Genomic DNA, 20,871 nt, shown 5'->3' on the forward strand with positions numbered 1-20,871 from the left:
GCTGTCCACGGTGCACACTACACACAAGTGAAAAACCACGAGTAAAAATATACATTATATTACACGCATCCTTCACAAATTGGATCGCAACTGAGCACCAATGCTGTGCTCAATTGCGATCCAGAACATTTCTTCCCTACGATTTACATGTACAACCAGAAGCAGGAAACCAATCTTGCCTACCAAATCTTACTTTGCTTACTTACCACAAATTAAGGCTCATCATTGTGAGATTTCTGTTTTGCAGGTTTAGCATCTTGCCACACCCCCACCGTAATCAAAGCGCGTGCAATACATAGGTCAAATTATAAAATCTGCGGAGAAATCTGTCACCCTAAACCATTTCTTAAGGAAGGAATAGGTAGCACTGACGATGACTCTTAAAATAATGAGACTACATTGTGCCAGGCCCGCAGAGCATAATAAGAAAGCCTAGAAATTTCATTTAAGCAAGTTGCTGGTGGGAGCTGAAAGTTCAACCATCTTCTTCTGGTTTGCTGCCCTTCCAAATTTATTTTATTTATTATGTCGTGTTTCTTAACTGAAAAATGACCAAACAGGACAGCTTACGTACCCATCGTGTCTACTTTTTTTAGCTGTCAGATCGTCTCCTGCTGTCGGTCTCCTTTTTTTCCTTGGAGGCATAACTTTGCTAAAGCTGTCTGATGAACTGCAAGATCTCAGGTTTCCTGCAAGAGAATGCAGGAAAAAAAAAAAGAGAAACGTGAAACCGGGACGGGGATGTTACTACGTCACCTTATTTCATCCACTTCTACGTTCTCCCAAAACTTTTGAGGCTGCTTATCAATCAAGCGCAGACCTTTTAAACTGGGGAACAATAAATTGCAATAAATATATCAGAAGAAAATGCCACAGGTCAAAATGCCACAGGGAGACATCAGCAGAGAAAATTCAGATGTGCAATGCTCCTAAATATCTGAAAGTAGCTTGAGATCGACAAGCAAGGGAATTAAAATTAAAGAAGCATCAAATTTCAGAATTCTATAAGAATTAATAGGATTAATCAAAATTACTAGAACAAGGAAACTCAGTGGGGAAACCAACGGGAAATCAAAAGTCTCTCCTACTCCCACTGCTTTCTTGCCCACCCTTGGTCATTCTGTTTCTCTGTTTAAGTAAGGAAATGTCTCTAAAAGGATGAGCCATTGGAAAAACAGGTTGTAGGGACATAGTCAGGTATGCAACCTCTATGTTACATTACCAACTTATACTTAGAATTGCCTTATCTAAAATTATTCTGTAAGTAAAAGTTACACCTGGTTTTAAGAATCATATCATATCATTAAGCAATCGATCGGGTGCTTATGGGGAAAATGTAAAAGATGATTGGATGACAAAGTGCTATTTTGATTATCACCCCATGAAGCATTCCATTGAAGAGAGATGCTACTGGAATTTAAATGGGTGACAGATCAGGATTTATTGATATTTGAAGAAGGATTTAAGATAATAACAAGAGAACAACTAGTAAGTGAAGGATCTCTTTGTGATTGGTTTAATTATTGCAGAATTTTTTGAAAGACTAAACTTGATTAAACAAACGGTTTTGTTTTCGCAGGAGCTAAATCTGAATTGGATATCAATTTATGTTCTGGGGATAACCACCCGATTGCTAAATAAAATATGACTTAAGAGGTCAAAGATCGTATGGTAAAATGGGCAAAAAACTTTGGGTATAACACAACACTAAATAAATGGGAGAATATATGGACCAATGATTTAAAATGTACTTTGAGTTAAAGTTCGAAAGAATGTTTTTATAAAATGATGCAGCGCTGGTATTTGGCCCCAGAGAAGACTAGGAAAAATGTATAGAGGAATTTCCAACAAGTGTGGGAAATATAATCAAAATCCGGGTACCTTTATCGTATGGGGTGGTCTTGTAAGTATGTTAAAAGGTAAAGGTAAAGGTTCCCCCGCACATGTGTGCTAGTCGTTTCCGACTCTAGGGGCCGGTGCTCATCTCCGTTTCAAAGCCAAAGAGCCAGCGCTTGTCCGAGGACGTCTCCGTGGTCATGTGGCCGGCATGACTAGACGCCAAAGGCGCACGGAACGCTGTTACCTTCCCACCGTAGTGGTCCCTATTATTCTACTTGCATTTTTACGTGCTTTCGAACTGCTAGGTTGGCAGAAGCTGGGATGAGTAACAGGCACTCACTCTGTTACGCGGCACTCGGGATTCGACCCACCAAACTGCCGATCTTCTGATCGACAAGCTCAGCGTCCTAACCCACTGAGCCACCGCGTCCCTTTTGTAAGTATGTTAAATCATACTAAATAAATATAATAAAAGTAGTACAGAAAATATTCTCTCTCTCTATTTTCTGTACTACTTTTATTATATTTATTTAGTATGATAATATTAGGGACGCGGTGGCTCAGTGGGTCGGCAGTTTGGCGGGTCGAATCCCGAGTGCCGCGTAGCAGAGTGAGCGCCTGTTACTCGTCCCAGCTTCTGCCCACCTAGCAGTTCGAAAGCACGTAAAAATGCAAGTAGAAAAATAGGGACCACTACGGTGGGAAGGTAACAGCGTTCCGTGCGCCTTTGGCGTCTAGTCATGCCGGCCACATGACCACGGAGACGTCCTCAGACAAGCGCTGGCTCTTCGGCTTTGAAACGGAGATGAGCACCGGCCCCTAGAGTCGGAAACGACTGGCACGCATGTGCGGGGGAACCTTTACCTTTTACCTTTACCTTACAGAAAATATTTAAGCACAAATATTAATGAAACCTGAAGCTTTCCTTTTAGACGATAGGGACAACAAACCCATCGAAAAACAGTTTGGGACATTATTTCGTTACAGGATGACCGTTGTGAGGATTTTATATGTCAAGCATTGGAAAGAAAATGAGGTGCCAACAGTTGAAGAGTGGATTTTGAAATTGATCAACTTAGCAGAGATGGCAAAATTAACTACCTTGATTAGGGACAATGTATTATATAATTTTATACGAGACTGGAAGCTGTTTGTGGACTTTCTATATATTGAATAGAATGACAGATGGTTAACTGAGAGATTTGAAAATTAGGGTAGTGTTTGGGTAATCTGTTGAGTGCTGAAATCCCCACTCACTCACTGTCTTAAGATGCCATTTGACTTGATGGTGACTCAGCACAGGCAGTCCTCGACTTACAACAGTCCACTTAGTGACTGTTCAAAATAACGCCACTGAAATGATCATTTTTCACACTTACGACCTTTGTAGCATCCCCATGCTCAGGTGATTAAAATTCAGATGAATTCAGACCTATGGCCATTGCTATAAGGTCACGCCGTCCCTTTTTGCAACCTTCTGAGAAGCAAAATCAATGGGGAAGCCAGATTCACTGAACAGCCGTGTACTAACTTTTATCAACTGTAGTGATTCACCTAACAACGGTGGCAAGAAAGGTCACAAAATGGGGCAAAACTCAGTTAACAAATGTCTCACTTGTGACCGTAAGTCAAGGGTTACCTGCATCCATGATTTAGTTAAATTTATGCTGATTTGAGGGGGGCTGAGTTTTAATTGTGAACAGTCCAGAGTTGACTGAGGCATGATTAAAAAAAAGTCTATAAAAACATCTTAGGTTCCTTTATTTAATAGTTTCACACTGAGTGGAAATCTTTTCAATAGGCCAAAACAAAAGGCAGAGCTATTCAAGGGCCTATTGGGACCAGCGCTTTTTAGCCTGGTCATAAATCAATTTGACTTAGGCACAGGAAGTTATCTGTTCAACTTTTACAAACCAAAGTAAAGTCTTCAGGGCCGAAAAAAAAACAACCCCAAAGACCAGTTCTTTTTTAAAGATTTTGAAACCAGTAACCAGTCAACCGATTGGAAATGCAATTCAGTTTATGGAAGTGTGAATTGATGACCATGAGGTAACTCTTGCCCACCCACCCCCCAATTTAAATGTATGTTTGAAATATCTATAACAGAGTGTAGATATGAAAATAAAGTTGTCATTATTATAGTGCCCTTATCGATGTATACATGCTGGTTTGGTGCAATAGTTAACCCACTAGGTTACAAAGCAGGGAACCATGAGTTCGAATCCCACCTAAGGCACAAAGTTAGTTGGGTAATTTTGAGCCAGTGATACTTTCTCCCGGTCTTAGAAAGCAGGCAATGGGAAAATGTTTCTAAAAATCAGATACTTGCAGACTAGTTCAGAAGCTGCTAGGAACCAACACTAGGCCTAATATAATGTACAAATGCAGAATATATTAGCGTTTGTAATGGGAATTGTTTGGTCTTCTTCTTAGCATGTTTTGCGAACTCAGTTACAACTGTTTGTTTACTGGTGGTTATGATTCACATGTTGTGTGAACTCAGCCACTCTGATTTATTCACTGAAGATAAACAATCAATTAAAAAATTGATCAAATGTTTTTAACACAGCCTACAATAGCCTGCTGTTTTAACTGAACATTTACTAGATATAAAAAGTAACTGATGTAACAATATTAAATAACTGAACGAACATTAACAAACCTTTAAAACAATCTATCACCCCATTTTATAAATCTGTCCTCCATTTTAATAGAAATAATGACACAAATTTGCCTGACAAGTAAGAACTTAATAAGGTTCCCTTTTCACTCAACGTTCTTAAAAATTGTGTAATGCATATAAACGTTAAGAACTCTACCTGTTTGGTGATCGTCTTGACTAGTATCTTCTGTCAAATTCTGAAAAAATATTTAAATTAATTAACTGGGAGTTTGGATATTGCGTTGTGGGTTCAGAGACTGACAGCTATCTTATTCTGGCCTCACCAGATTTAAATGTCAAAGAGTACAGACAGCTACGACCAACTTTCTTATCCGAGGGAAAACATGTGAACTTTTCTGCTTTAAATTATTCTGGTTGAAAATTCTTAAGTGTTTTATCATAAAAAAAATCCTATTAATATTCTTGTTTTGCTATTTCTCTTTAATTACTGCAAAAACGTATGGCTTCAACAAAATTCCAGATTTCATTTCACTTCTAAGAATTCCAAACCCCTTTCCATATAAGCAAATAATGAATAAGACCTTGCAGCCTGATTTCCCCCCACCCCCAAAGTCAGCAAGGTAAATTCAGCCTGATTGTAACTGACATTAACAGCGAGATTAAAAACACCTTTGGATTAAAATAATACAGGAATTGGATATACTGTAAAAGGTCTAGACTTGGAGCAGATACTAAGCAACCATGTACCCTCCAGTTGTTTTGGATTGTATCAAGTAAAGGAAGGTCCAGAAGAAGCTCGTGTATGTACTACAAGTCTATTTTGGACTGTTTGGAAAAAAATGGAATCTCTGGATTTTAAAACATGAGATCCACCAAATAAACAAAGCCAATGTTGAGGTTTACTTCCCTCAAAGGCCTGTGCGCATGATTTTCCTTTGCCAGACCATTTCTCTGTGATAAGAAACTAGCTTTGTTTTAAAACCAATCCCTTTCTTGGTTCACCCATTGGAAGCTAGATGGAGTATGTCCCAAGATTATTCCCATTAGCAGGAAGCATGTGGGGAAAAGACTGTTGGTGCCACGACTTGTGAGGGCAACCCGTTCCACTGGTTAATTGTTCTTACTGTGAGGAAATTTCTCCTTAGTTCTAGGTTGCTTCTCTCCTTGATTAGTTTCCATCCGTTGCTTCTTGTCCCGCCTTCCGGTGCTTTGGAGAATAGCTTGACTCCCTCTTCTTTGGGGCAGCCCCTGAGATATTGGAACACTGCTATCGTGTCATCCCCTAGGTGTACTTTTCACTAGGCAATTCCTGTTCATGTGTTTTAGCCTCCCCCACCCGCAAATCATCTTTGTCGCTCTTCTCTGCACTCTTTCCAGAGTCTCAACATCTTTTTTATATTGTGGAGTCCAAAACTGAATGCAATATTCCGGGTGTGGTCTTAGTAAGGTTTTATAAAGCGGTGCTAACACTTCATGTGATCTTGATTCTATACCCTCTGTTAATGCAGCCTTGGACTGCATTGCCTTTTTTGGGGTCCAGCACACTGAGTTAGTTCCCTTTCATTCACTCATCTAAATTGCTTATGAAGATATGGAAGAGTATTGGGCCTAAGACAGAACTTGGGATACCCCGCTGATTACGTGCCGCCCATGTAGATGTAGCACCATTAAGGATTACTGGTTGTGTCCATTTTGTCAGCCAGTTACAAATCCACCTGGTAGTGATGCTGTCTATCCCACATTTTTCTAACTTACTAGGTTACGGTCTACTTTGCCAAATGCCTAACTGAAATCCAAGTAGACTACGTCCACAGCATTTCACTGGTCCACTAATTTAGTCCCTTTGTCAAAGAATGAAATAAGATTTGTTTGGCATGATTTGTTTTTGACAAACCCATGTTGGCTTCTGATTATAACTTTCGCTCGCTTCTAGGTATTGGCAGATCTATTGCTTATCTTTTCTAGGATCTTCCCGGGGACTGATGTCAGGCTAATTGGTCTATACAGTTTCCTGGATCAATTCCCCCCCCCTTTTTTTTGAAGATGGGAACCACATCAGCTCTTTTCTAGTCCTCTGGTAGTTCTCTGGCGCGACAGGATCTTTGAAAGAATTAGTTCAATGGTTCCAAGATCACCTCCGACAGCTCCTTCAGAACTCTGGGATGTAATCCATCTGATCCTGGTGATTTGAAAACTCTGCTTTCTTCCTATGCTCATCCCTTCCTTGCCATCTTCTCCCATTTGTAATTTGTGTGTTAGCTTCATTTCTCCATCTGTGAAGCCATGACGAAAATGAACGGCTTGCTAATTCTTAGTTCCTATTATAAATACTTCCAACAATTGACCATATCATCATGATGGGCAAGCTTCCTGATGCTTCCAGAAAGAAGGGGGCAGAGAAAGAGCTCGATATGTGTTTTAATATATTTATACCCGACACATTATACATTTATATTGACAAGGATAAGCAGCTCTAAATAATCTAATTAGGGTCCTATGGTCAGAAATGCAATTGAGTTATCGTATTAAAACACATAAACAAGTACGTATCTAAATAATATAACTATTCCCATTATACCAAAAAACCCCAAAGTATTAAAACTTACTAAGAAAAACTTTGGGACCCCCTTCAAAATCAGTACCAAGAGCTCTGGCTTCATTTTCCCCCCTGATAATCCTACAGCATGCTTATTATACTGATAGGCAACCCACAAGTGGGTAAGACTATGTAGGGTAGTAGGAATAGCAGGATAAGAATCCTAAGATATGTAGAATCAGATGGGTATTTGTTTAATGGAAGAATGAAGGGACAGACCAGTTGTGCACATAAAGTTTGAATATGAATCCAAAGATGAATACAGAAAAAAGAATTAGCAGAAATGACAGTACGCACAGTTGAATTTACACAGGTCTTCCATCGCTGATTGCAAAATAACAAAGGAAGAATATTCAAACATCTATTTAACATTAAATAACTACGATTTTCCAAAAAATGTAAGTAATTTACCAGCCTATTAAGAGTATGGTAAATCTTGTGAATATTTGCCAGTGTTGACAGATGAGAGTTCAGCTGAAAATCTAGGAATGAAAAGAAAAAAAAGGCATAAAATTCATATTTTATTAGTTCCGCAAAAAAAAGTGGAATACTTTAAATGTACAGGCTAGCCGCTAGCTAGAACTGAGGAGAATGGTGAAATTATTATTGATGTCATAAAGAGAAAGTCGTTAAGATTCTGACCGGATTTGAGCCACAAAGGCACTGGTGTTTTTAGCCAGGAAAATCTCTGGAGCCAAGTATGAACTTGGGAGCAAAAGGGATTGTTGATACATCCTTAACATTAAAAACAACATTAATACATTTGGAGTCATTCCCTGAAACAACCCCCCCCCACACACACACACACAAAGCCCAACTTGGCAGCTACTTATGCCATGAATAGATTTCCCTAGCAAAGCAAAACGCGGACTCATTACACAGAATAAGAAAATCTTAAATTGTTGGGTACCCAAAAAAAAAATGTTAATATGAATAAACAGCATACAGCTTAACTGCAAGTAAACAGTGGGAAAATACCACTGGGTTTTTGTGTGTTGTTTTTTTTTGCAACAGTGGTGGGATTCAAATAGGTGAACCACCGGTTCTGTGTGTGGATGCCGCTTCCGGAAGTCCATTCTGGGCCTGGGCAACCAAAAATTAGCTACCGGTTCTGCCAAAGTGGTGCGAACTTTGGCTGAATCCCCCCACTGCATAGGTTCTCCTTTTCACCCAGCACTCTGAAGCTTGCATTTTGTAAAGACTGAACAGACATGCTTAGTTTTTATAAGCGTTTTGCTAGCCTGAATCCTTTTCGGTCCCAAAGAGGTTTCCTGAACAAGAAACTATCAGCTTGAAGAGGAAAAATTCTCACCGTCTGTTACAAAACAAGACCAACAAATTAATATTTCACATAACACATTGGTTTATCCAAAGTTCCACTCTTTATCAAAGGAAGGCAAAATTTAACATACTATGTCAAAATAAATAAAATGACACCACTTAATTTACTAATTGTAGGTAACTGGCACACACAAGTGTTCGCTCCAGGTAGTACAAAACATGCATGTGCAAAGGAGTACAGGGTTATTAAAAATAAGCATCCTTAAAATCCCCAGAATTCAGGGCTACCAAGTTAGAGAAGACTCTAATTTAACTCAGCAAGTCAGTTTCACATTCTTTTAAGATAACTAAGCACGATAAATAGTCCTACAGTACAAAACAGTATAAAACACTAAAATATCACATCTCACAGAAATCAACCCTAAGCCACAGCCAGATAAAACTATGACAAGCATTACTACAAGAGATTAAACCTTCTAATTATCAGCAATGTTGAGAAAGGGCTCTATTGTGCAAATACAGATCCAGTAGACAAAACATGCCACGCATTGAGTCTACACTCAAATATGTAATATTAAATCATGGTTAAAGTAAACTAATCATGTGGCTTGTTATGTGAAACTTGGTAAGTCAACAAAGCCATTATATGTTATGGCAACTGTGGGTTGAACTCTCATCCAGGGTTTACCCTAACCTGAGTTTAGAGTCTTTTTATTTATACATTTATTTATTAAAGGTAAAGGTAAAGGTAAAGTAGGAAGCCAAAAGATAACCGGAATAACAGGCAAGTTTGGCCTTGGAGTACAAAATGAAGCAGGGCACAGGCTGATAGAATTTTGTCAAGAGAATACGATGGTCATAGCAAACACTCTTTTCCAACAACCCAAGAGACGGCTCTACACATGGACATCACCAGACGGTCAACATAGAAATCAGATTGACTATATGCTCTGCAGCCAAAGATGGAGAAGCTCTATACAGTCAGTAAAAACAAGACCAGGAGCTGACTGTGGCTCAGACCATGAGCTTCTTGTTGCAAAGTTTAGGCTTAAACTGAAGAAAGTAGGGAAAAGCACCAGGCCAGTCAGGTATGAATTAAATCATATCCCCGTTGAATATACAGTAGAGGTGACAAATAGATTTAAGGAATTAGATCTGATAGACAGAGTGCCTGAAGAACTATGGACAGAGGTTCGCAACACTGTACAAGAGGTAGCAACCAAAACCATCCCAAAGAAAAAGAAATGCAAGAAAGCAAAATGGCTGTCTGAGGAAGCTTTGCAAATAGCTGAGGAAAGGAGGGAAGCGAAAGGCAAGGGAGAAAAAGAAAGATATGCCCAATTGAATGCAGAATTCCAGAGAATAGCTAGAAGAGATAAGAATGCCTTCTTAAATGAACAGTGCAAAGAAATAGAAGAAAACAATAGAATAGGGAGGACCAGAGATCTTTTCAAGAAAATTGGAGAGATGAAGGGAACGTTCAATGCAAAAATGGGCATGATAAAGGACCAAAATGGCAGGGACCTAACAGAGGCAGAAGAGATTAAGAAGAGATGGCAAAATTACACAGAAGAACTATACAAGAATGAGCTTAACGTCCCTGATAATCACAATGAGGTGGTCACTGACCTCGAGCCAGACATCCTAGAATGTGAAGTGAAGTGGGCCTTAGAAAAGCTGAGCAACAACAAAGCTAGTGGAGGTAACAGTATTCCAGCTGAGCTATTCAAAATCTTAAAAGACGATGCAGTAAAAGTGCTACACTCAATTTGCCAGCAAATTTGGAAAACTCAACAGTGGCCACAGGATTGGAAAAGATCAGTTTACATTCCAATTCCAAAGAAAGGCAGTGCCAAAGAATGTTCAAACTATCGCACCATTGCACTCATTTCTCATGCTAGTAAAGTTATGCTTAAAATCCTACAAGCTAGACTCCAGCAGTATGTGGATCGAGAACTACCAGAAGTACAGGCAGGATTTCGAAGAGGCAGAGGAACTAGAGATCAAATAGCCAACATACGCTGGATCATGGAGAAAGCTAGAGAGTTCTAGAAAAACATCTACTTCTGCTTCATTGACTATGCTAAAGCCTTTGATTGTGTGGATCATAACAAACTGTGGCAAGTTCTTAAAGAGATGGGAGTACCAGAACATCTTATTTGTCTCTTGAGAAACCTATATGCGGGCCAAGAAGCAACAGTGAGAACTGGACACGGAACCACTGATTGGTTCCAAATTGGGAAAGGAGTCCGGCAAGGCTGTATACTGTCGCCTTGCCTATTTAACTTATATGCAGAGCACATCATGAGAAAGGCAGGGCTAGATGAATCAAAAGTTGGAATTAAGATTGCTGGAAGAAATATCAACAACCTAAGATATGCAGATGATACCACTCTAATGGCAGAAAGTGAAGAGGAACTGAAGAGTCTCTTGTTGCGAGTGAAGAAGGAGAGTGCAAAAGTTGGGTTGAAACTAAACATTAAGAAAACCAAGATCATGGCATCCGGCCCTCTCAATTCCTGGCAAATAGATGGGGAAGAAATGGAAGTAGTGACAGATTTTATTTTCCTGGGCTCCAAGATCACTGCAGATGGGGACTGTAGTCAAGAAATTAAAAGACGCTTGCTCCTCGGGAGGAAAGCCATGGCAAATCTAGACAGCACACTAAAAAGCAGAGACATCACCCTGTCAACAAAAGTGCGTATAGTCAAGGCTATGGTCTTCCCAGTTGCAATGTATGGCAGTGAAAGTTGGACCATAAGAAAGGCTGAGCGCCAAAGAATTGAGGCCTTTGAACTCTGGTGCTGGAGAAGACTCCTGCGAGTCCCTTGGACTGCAAGGCGATCAAACCGGTCAGTCCTAGAGGAGATCAACCCTGACTGCTCTTTAGAAGGCCAGATCCTGAAGCTAAAACTCAAATACTTTGCCACCTAATGAGGAGGAAGGACTCACTGGAGAAGAGCCTAATGCTGGGAAAGATTGAGGGCAATAGAAGAAGGGGACGACAGAGAATGAGGTGGCTGGATGGAGTCACTGAAGCAGTAGGCGTGAGCTTAAATGGACTCCAGAAGATGGCTGAGGACAGGAAAGCCTGGAGGAACATTGTCCATAGGGTCGCGATGGGTCGGACACGACTTCGCAACTAACAACAACAACAAAGGTAAAGGTTCCCCCGCACATGCATGTTAGTCGTTTCCAACTCTAGGGGCCGGTGCTCATCTCCGTTTCAAAGCCGAAGAGCCAGCGCTTGTCCGAGGACGTCTCCGTGGTCATGTGGCCGGCATGACTAGACACCAAAGGCGCACAGAACGCTGTTACCTTCCCACCGTAGTGGTCCCTATTTGTCTACTTGCATTTTTACATACTTTCGAACTGCTAGGTTGGCAGAAGCTGGGACGAGTAACAGGCACTCACTCTGTTACGTGGCACTCGGGATTCGACCCGCCAAACTGCCGACCTTCTGATCGACAAGCTCAGCGTCCTAACCCACTGAGCCACCGCTTAATCAGACTTATATAACCACCCATCTCATCAAAAGCAACACGGGCAGCACGCAATTCGATGAAAAACAATGAATGGAAACAAAAATATGCAAGTGTAAAGGGATGAATATCGTCAATTCAAACTCAAGGCAATTTACAAGGCAATAAATATCACGGTACTCATGACGCAAAAGAAATAATTAAATGTCCGTGGTAAGAACGGAAAGCAAAGCAAACGGCGGGAAAAGTAAGAAACAAAACAGAACAACAACATTTCAACAGAGCTATGGTGTCGCGATGGGTTGGAGACGACTTCGCAACTAACACCACCACCACCATCATTACCTATAAAGGATCACTTATAAAAACAACACGTTAACACTTCCAGTGTTCACCAACCAACATTATAAGAAAGAAAACACTAAACCACTAGAACCCCCCCCCCTCCAAATTAAACCTGCCTTCTATGCTTTCCACAGTACAAAAACTATCCTCACGGTGTCTAGAGAACAAGTTGCACCTGAACATCGGCAAGACGAAGGAGATGGTGCTAGACTTCCGGAGGAAAAGAGAGGGTAGGTGCATATCTCGCCTTGGCTCTACTCTTCAGTCAAACCCTGTTCTGCGCATGCGCACATGTACGCACATGTGCACACATTTTTTGCGGCTCCCAGTTTTTCCTTTTGTGAGGGAACTATTGCCTACTCCTGTTGGTATTTTGTGACCATCGCTTTGTTGGTTGTATCGTGATTTATGATTGTATCTTATGATTTATTTGTCACTTTGTTGCTTGAACCTATACTGAGGCCTTATGCACCAGAGACAAATTCCTTGTGAGTCCAATAACGCTAGGCCAGGGGTCAGCAACCTGAAACAGTGAAAGAGCCACTCGGAACCAGTTCCCTCACAAAAGGAAAAACTGGGAGCCGCAAAAAATGTGTGCACATGTGCGTACGTGTGCGCATGCACAGAACAGGGTTTGACTGAAGAGTGGAGCCAAGGCGAGATATGCACCTACCCTGCACATTTGAATTGATTGGTTGAACTTTTTTAGTCCCACTTTTTTGGGGGGGACTGCACATGGCAGAGGACTGGGAGCCACAGGAGACGGCGGAGCCGCGGGTTGCAGACCTGTGCGCTAGGCCAGGGGTAGGCAACCTTGGCTCTTTTATGACTCGTGGACTTCAACTCCCAGAATTCCTGAGCCAGCATGGCTCAGCTTGGAAACCTCTCCATTTCCCCTGAGCATGGCTGGCTCAGGAATTCTGGGAGTTGAAGTCCACAAGTCATAAAAGAGCCAAGGTTGCCTACCCCTGCACTAGGCCAGGGGTAGGCAACCTCGGCTCTTTTATGACTCATGGACTTCAACTCCGAGAATTCCTGAGCCAGCTTGGCTGGCTCAGGAATTCTGGGAGTTGAAGTCCATGAGTCATAAAAGAGCCAAGGTTGCCTACCCCTGCACTAGGCCAATAAAGACTATTCTATAATCCTATTCTATCCCGTCAAAGGGCTTCCACATTTTAAATGCTTCATCGGCAACAGGCCAGCTGGGCTGAAATGAGGGTGGAAAGACAATTGCAAGCAACAGGAAAGAAATACTACAGCACCTCAGGAACTGATTTACATTTTGTTCAAGGATGGGCTCAGATGAGAAACCTTTGAATACTTCACCTTCCGTGAGTTCCCTTTTTTCTTCCCTTCTTCGCTCTCCTAAAACCAGAGCTTTACAGTGAGGGAGAGCTGCAGCTACCTCCGAGGAGCGTAAGAAAAATAATTCAGTGTTACATTTAGCCCCTCCAAAACTAGGCCATTTTCTCTGCTCTCAAAAAGGAAAATCCAATCAATTCTGTGGTCAGAAGGTTGCAGCCTAAAATTCAAGTTCTCCCAGTTTTCCTTAGGCAGCAGATGCATTATACCGGGGGGGGGGGTCTTCAAACTTGGCCCTTTTATGACTTGTGAACTTCAACTCCCAGAATTCCTCAGCCAGCGTGCCTTTGCGATACGTAAGTGGGTTTTGGGTTGCAGTTTTGGGCACTCGGTCTCTAAAAGGTTCGTCATCACTGTTCTAGGGTGTTCTTCTCAACTTCGAAGCTCGGCACTGGTATTGTCTGGAGGACTTCATTCCAAATACTAACAAGGTTAAACCCTAATTAGTTTCAGAGCCAACAAGATCAACCAACCCCTGCTACCTGCTCAAAATGCTTTAGCTCCACTTATTCATTTTACTTTAAAATATATTTATGGCTTGGTGCTCCAGTACAAGCAGTGCTCAAGATGTTACTATTAAAACAATATATTACAGTAAAATAACATTAAAATTCAAGAACATAATTAAATAGCAAATAGGCTCAAACAATATCAGCAAGACAATGTGAAAAAGTTTTCATTTAAAACCCATCTGCAGCAAAATTGAAGGACTAAAAGCTGAAAGATGCAAAATGAGGAGAAATTCTGGCATCCTATGCCAAGCAATTTGAGAACTTAGGAGTATGAAACTGAGACTAGCTAGCCACTATGAGGGGTAGACTTTAAAATAATCAGTTTCCAATTTTTATAGGTCACATATAACCTTTATTATAGGGACGTGGTGGCTCAGTGGGTTAGGATGCTGAGCTTGTCGATCAGAAGGTCGGCAGTTTGGCGGGTCGAATCCCGAGTGCCACGTAGCAGAGTGAGCGCCTGTTACTCGTCCCAGCTTCTGCCAACCTAGCAGTTCGAAAGCACGTTAAAAATGCAAGTAGAAAAATAGGGACCACTCCGGTGGGAAGGTAACAGCGTTCCGTGCGCCTTTGGCGTCTAGTCATGCCGGCCACATGACCACGGAGACGTCCTCGGACAAGCGCTGGCTCTTCGGCTTTGAAACGGAGATGAGCACCGGCCCCTAGAGTCGGAAACGACTAGCACGCATGTGCGGGGGAACCTTTACCTTTACCTATAACCTTTATTATCACTTTTTTACTGTAAACACACTGGCACACATTAAAAAAATGAAATTCTGATGCCCGCTCTCAAAAGAATATATACCATACGCATACATGTACATATGTACACAGAACACACATGTACATATACACAAATATATACATACATATATTAATCACAGATCAATATAGATATATAGCATATGAAATGACTAATGTAAATTACCACGAAGCCATTCCCATTGTCAGCATTTTATCGTTTCAAATGAAGCTTGTTATAGTAACTGAACTATTCAAGTACCACATATGCTAAGTCTCCAGATAACCAGGGAATTTTTTTTTGGGGGGGGAATTAGTTCTTTGCAAGACATTTTCACACTTACATATAAGCCTAGAATAAGTTTTAAGCCACCAGGTTTTCCTTTCATTAAACAATGGCATCAACTGGGACCTTGGAAGTAAGCCTTCTCTACAGCAATGCCTGCCCTCTGAAACAAGGTTCCCCTTAGAGATCTTTTGCAGAAGTGGTTTTCAAACCTATTTCTTTTAAAATGAATAAATTAGCTTAAAATATTTAAACGTGATGTGTTAAAATGGCACCTCAAATTAAAGACCAGCAAGACTAAACAGAGTACTTTACTTCTAGTCATATTTAAGTTCAGTGTTTTTTAATAAGCACGCTGAAGTGCGATTTTACATGTTACTGCGAGGATGCATTTCTATACAGTACATGCCTACTCAGAAGAAAATACTATCAAGCAATAGAATTACTTCGTCTATCCTTGAAGTTTAATAGGGGTTATCCCTTCATAAAACCAGTAAGGCTGCCGCTTGAATTCTTAAGAGAATTTATTTGGAAGTAATCTGTTTTTTTTCCCAGCGAGCCTTAATTCCCAGTATTCTGCATTCTAATCTTACAACATAGCCACTTTCCTCTCAATTTCCAAGCATTCAGCAATAATCTCAGACGTCTGTCTGCACTTCTAAACTTATTCAACTGTTCAATGGATGCCAGCTAAATTAGTTTACTGCTACTTATTGTTGAAATTTTTGAAGACATGGGCCTAGTTTTAAAAACTAAAGAAATTTGATATAAATCTATAACGTATTAATAATAGGGATGGATAATTTTGTTTACTAATAGTGTACACAGACAAAATTTAAGAAGTTCCTTCTTTGAGTAGGTCAAAATTCTCTAGTGAAGCATAACTAAATCACACATATTTCAGAAGCAGCTACTTCTTATGGGACTTTCTTCCATTTTTTAAAAATGAATACAGAATATTCATAAAAATAAACTGAGCAATATCATGGAGAAATAATATTATTTTTGAACAGGAATTAGGGAGAACTTTTCATCTTTCTATGGGAGCCACCAAGATGACTAGCTTAATAACATTCTTACCTTTAAAGTAAGACAAGTTTTTTCAGCCCAGAACAAACAAAAGAGAATTCTGAATTTCACATACACTGAAAAATACATTATGGGCTACAGTGTGAACTATCCATTACTTGCTGTAAACTATCCATTACTTGCTGTAATGCCCAAGAAGAATATTTATGTCCTGTACACTGCATGGACAAACTTGATTCAAGTAAATAGTTTAAAAACTCACTGATCATCACAGACAAAGATTCATGCAGGTGACAAGAGGCCAGAGAGGAATAGAGCAGAGGTCTTTCAAACTTGGCCCTTTTATGACTTGTGGACCTCAACTCCCAGAATTCAACTCAACTCCCAGGGATGCTGGCTGAGGAATTCTGGGAGCTGAAGTCCACAAGTCACAAAAGGGCCAAGTTTGAAGACCCCTGGAACAGAGGGATTTGGCTCCTCTCTGCCACTCTGTTCCCTTCTCCATCAAGGTTTCATGGAAGGCTCTTCTTTTTACTAACCTTTAATAACCGTTAGCAGCTTGCTATTTTGTTGTAACTACAGAGAAAACCCCTTCCTCTATGGCTACTATGCATATTCAGGTAAGCCTCTTTACAAAATCAAGAATGTAAGTTCCCCATTTACAAAGCCTAGAAAAATCAGGAATATTTAAAAAAAAACACACACACACACACAGGCTGACCTAGAAAAATTTACCCAACTATTAGAATGGCCCCGATCGATGAACAATCCAATAGGATTTCTCTCTTACCAAATGGCTATCCAGCAACAAATTAAATTGCAACAGCAACTTTCATAAATAAGCTTATCCTGAAATAAATTACCGGCTTCCGTTGACCTCCAAGAAAGGTATGAAAGGCAGCAAAGGTCCCCAAACATTTAAGACCTGTGGGTTTCAACTCAGCCAATCTCACTGTACACGCGTTGTGCTTTGATCATCAAGGCTATTGATTATCGTTCAACTCCCAGAATTCCAGCCAGTGGGAATTCTGGGACTCCCAGAATTCCAGCCAGTGGGAATTCTGGGAGTTGAAGTCTGAAAAGTAGCCAAGGTTGGGGGAGAACTCCTGTATAAAGGGACAGAGAATTAATGCGTCCTTCCTCCCCCCCCATTTTTTTTTGATCAGTGTCAATCAAACCACGATGAAGTTTGTCCAGCGCAGACCAAAAGCCCTAAGAAAACGTCCAGGCTTCAACGTGGGAGGAGAGAACACGTTAGGGGATCCCCTCCCCAGCTTCATTTCCCCCTGAAAAAGGAAAAAAAAAGGGGGGGGGACCCTCGACCCCATGCAACTGCCCCTTCGAGGGGAGTTCCCTGCAGAGACCCCCACCCCATCCCCTCTACCTGCAGAGAGGCAAGGCGTGCCTGGGCTCCAGTTGCACCCCTGACCCAAAAGAGGGGCGAATGGTGGAGAAAGGAGGGGGCGTGTGTGTGTGTGTGGGGGGGAGAGACAGGCAGACAGCTGTCCGCGGGATGCACTCTGGGAATTGTAGTCCGCCGGCCAAGCCGGGCCGCGCAGCCAGGGCGGGCGGGAACTACAACTCCCACCATGCAGTGAGGGGGGCGAGAAGGCGAGCGGGCTCTTCCCTTTCTTTCTACATCCCACCCACCCACCCGCCCCCAATCACCGCCGGCCCTGGATCCCTGATCCCGCTCGCCGACTCAACCTGGCCGCCGCTCAGAAGGGCAGGGAAGTGGGGCGGGGGGGGGGGAGGAACGGAGCAGTAAAGGGAAGGGGGGGGGGCCGCCGCAGCCGGAAGCCTCCTCGGTCGAACTGCGTCACAGGGAGCCTCCCCCCCCCCACAGCCCCGTCAATGCATCCCCGGACTCTCCGTCGGCACCAGCCGCTTTCTCCTCCCGACCAGGCAAACGCCGGCTGGCCCGGCCCGGCGACCCACTTACTGACAGCCGCGGCATCCGAGTGCATTTTGGGGCAGCGGCCGTAGCGCGGGTGCGCACCCCACCCCACAGCCTGCCCAGCGCGGGCGCTCCAACCGCCGCCTCCCGTTCGACTCCGCTCGGCTCGCCCTCCCTCCCCAGGCAAGGCTCAGGCCAGGCCAGGCCGGGCCGTCCGCCACGCCCCCGCCGCCGCCGCCGGCTGCCATTGGACGCCGCTCCCTCGCCCCGCCTCCCGTCCCCGACGGTATTCTCGCCCGCCACGCCTCTCGCTCAGCCGGCTGGCCCACCCGCCGGATCTCGCGCCTCCCGATTGGCCGGACGGAGACAGCCGCCCAACGTGACTGGGGGGGGAGGGTTCCGCCTCGCCCGTTGGGCCGCCGACTCCGCCAATCGGCGGAGCGAGCGCGTGCAAAAAAAAAAGAGGAACCGTGACACGGAGAGGGGGAGGCCGGCTCGGATTGGACAGGGGCGATCGGAGGCCACGCCCAAGCCGTGAATTCATTGGCGGAAAGGAAAAGGAGCGCAGACCATGGATGGAATTAAGAGGACTTTTAGGCGGAATTGGCAGGATCGCTTTCTATAGCTAGCAGAGGGGAGGGGGGGTCTTCGAGCTTGGCCCTTTTATGACTTGTGGACTTCAACTCCCAGAATTCTGGGAGTTGTTGTTGTTGTTGTTGTTGTTGTTATTATTATTATTATTATTATTATTATTATTATTATTATTATTATTATTATTATTATTATTATTAATTTGGTTTATATACCGCCCTACTCCCAAAGGACTCAGGGCGGTTTACAAGGCAAAATTTAAAAACAGTACAATATAAAACTAAAATTAAATTAAGTCTAGCCCCAAAAAATTAAAATCACAATTTAAAAACATTAAAACCCCTCAGTCCACTTGAAGTCCACAAGTCATAAAAGGGCCAAGTTTGAAGACCCCTGAGCTAGATCTTGCTTCATTTTAGGGTAATTTAGATTTTTTTAAAAAAAGAAGGAAAGAAAATAATGCCTGTGGAGATCCTCAGTCATCGAGATCATAGTTGTCTCAAAAGTGCTTTTGCAGTTGCCTTTTGAAAAAGCACTTTTGAGACATGAAAGATAATGAAAAACCAATTTGATGGTATTGTAAATTCATGGCCCTGTCCATGTAACTCCCCAGGAGCCAGAAAACTCATATGCTTTGAAGGAGGCTTGTGGTCAGCTTCCTGTCTTTTTGAAGAACAGTCATCTAAAATTTGCATTAAAGAGGCATAATTGTGGGATCATTTGAGGATAATAAAAGTTGGAATGTGCTATTTCTGTCACTAGCTAAGAACCTGACAGAGTACTGGAAAAGAACTTGAATGTGTTATTCCTGTCAAAATTCTAAGACCCTGAAAGAGTCCTGGAAAAGCGCTGGAGATACCAGATCTCATAGTTGAACCTTAAGTGTTCATAATGTGTGTCCTGTAGATGGCACTCAGGGTGTGGACAACCAATCTTTCTTTGGCCTAAAGCTGAGAGAAATTGAATACCAGATCAGAGAGACAATTAGACGTATGGAATTGAGGAGAATTGGCAAGAAAATGGGAGTAAGGAAACATAACGCATAAAATATGTGTTCATCGCTAAGCATGCAGATAATAGACTTTAATCCAGACACGAAACAGGTAATTGTGATGCATACACAAAACAAGATTATCTTGGCTTACTTAATTGCAGGTTTTTTCTAACATTTAGAATTATGTTTGATGTCCTAAAACAGAGGTCCCCAACCTTTTGGGCACCAGGGACCGGTTCCATGGAGAAAGATTTTTCCATGGACCGGAGAGTGTGTAGTTTTGTGTGCTGCCTGCATCTCACAGATGGGGCTTTGCTTGTTTGTGCGGACCAGTTACTGGCATGCCACAGTCCAGTACTGGTCCACAGACCGGGGGTTGGGAGCCCCTGTCCTAAAAGATACGTAATTGAGCTTAGTTAAAAATCCTTTACAGTAACTGTAGTGTATGCTGGGCTGGCGTACACGTGTCGCAACCGCATCAGGAGGCGCGGAGCTGGACAGCTCTGTGCAGGAACCACGTTCGGCGGGAAAGCCAGAATTAAAGGTATTGGCCGCCTGGCCGGCGGGAAACCAGGGTTCAAACCTATTGGTCAGGCATTCACCTGGGCAGGTATAAAACATGCCCAGGTAACCGTTCTCCCGCTGTACAGACCACACTACCATCCAATAAAGCTTATGCACACACCTACGCCTGCGTCTCATCGATCCGTGAACACGACTTAACAGTAACTACCATTAACTTTATAATATATTAGGGTGGATTGTAAAAGGGTACTACGGCTTCTGCATCCTGTTGCCATCCAGGTATCCACAAGCTAGATTTCAACTTCTATAGTTTTTCAGCCAGTGTGGTGTTTGGCTATGGGGAATGGGCAAAAGGGTTGCAATTCGAGAGATCAAGAGAATATCAGGTTGGGGAAATAGCGACTGTGATATAATCATTAGTGGCAATATGTGATACAGTATCCTAAGTTTAAAAAAAATGTTTATAGATAGGCGATATGTGCACATCAAAATGAAGAAAGATTTATGTATGCAAATGAGACGTTTCTCTTAATTCAAATTTTCAATGACTTATAGGCTCACTTCCCACTGTCAATTTATCTTCGGGCTGCATATATTAACTGCAAGTTTGAGGGGAAAACCATCATGTATACAACAAGATTGTGACCCTCTAAAATATATTCTGTCACTGATTCACTCCAACCTGATCTTTGAGGGCTAATTTGAAAGAAAACTCATGAGCTTAATAAAATTCATAAACATGTAAACAGGGCTCGCTTTGGGCTAGAG

At 42.3% G+C, this 20,871-nt stretch overlaps 1 protein-coding gene across 5 annotated transcripts in view; it reads right to left on the reverse strand.

Moving 5' to 3' along the window:
* Window positions 1–18,193, reverse strand: part of DCUN1D4 (defective in cullin neddylation 1 domain containing 4) — a 42,159-nt gene extending 23,966 nt beyond the window's left edge. The window contains exons 1-5 of one of the 5 annotated variants that reach the window (XM_081333003.1): window positions 16,960–17,182; window positions 7,701–7,793; window positions 7,470–7,540; window positions 4,659–4,698; window positions 575–689 (exon numbers count right to left, since the gene is read on the reverse strand). In XM_081333003.1, the coding sequence (XP_081189129.1) occupies window positions 575–689; window positions 4,659–4,698; window positions 7,470–7,540; window positions 7,701–7,793; window positions 16,960–17,014 (374 nt within the window). In that variant the 5' untranslated portion in view covers window positions 17,015–17,182. Of the gene's footprint in view, window positions 1–574; window positions 690–4,658; window positions 4,699–5,586; window positions 5,783–7,469; window positions 7,541–7,700; window positions 7,794–8,299; window positions 8,374–16,959; window positions 17,183–18,038 lie in introns of those variants that run through there. The other 4 variants (XM_081333005.1, XM_081333006.1, XM_081333007.1 and 1 more) reach the window with 4 other exon arrangements.
* Between the last annotated feature and the right edge of the window lie 2,678 nt (window positions 18,194–20,871).

Source organism: Vipera berus (genome assembly GCF_964194415.1).
Source record: "Vipera berus genome assembly, chromosome: 7".
NCBI classification, from domain to species: Eukaryota; Metazoa; Chordata; class Lepidosauria; order Squamata; family Viperidae; genus Vipera; species Vipera berus.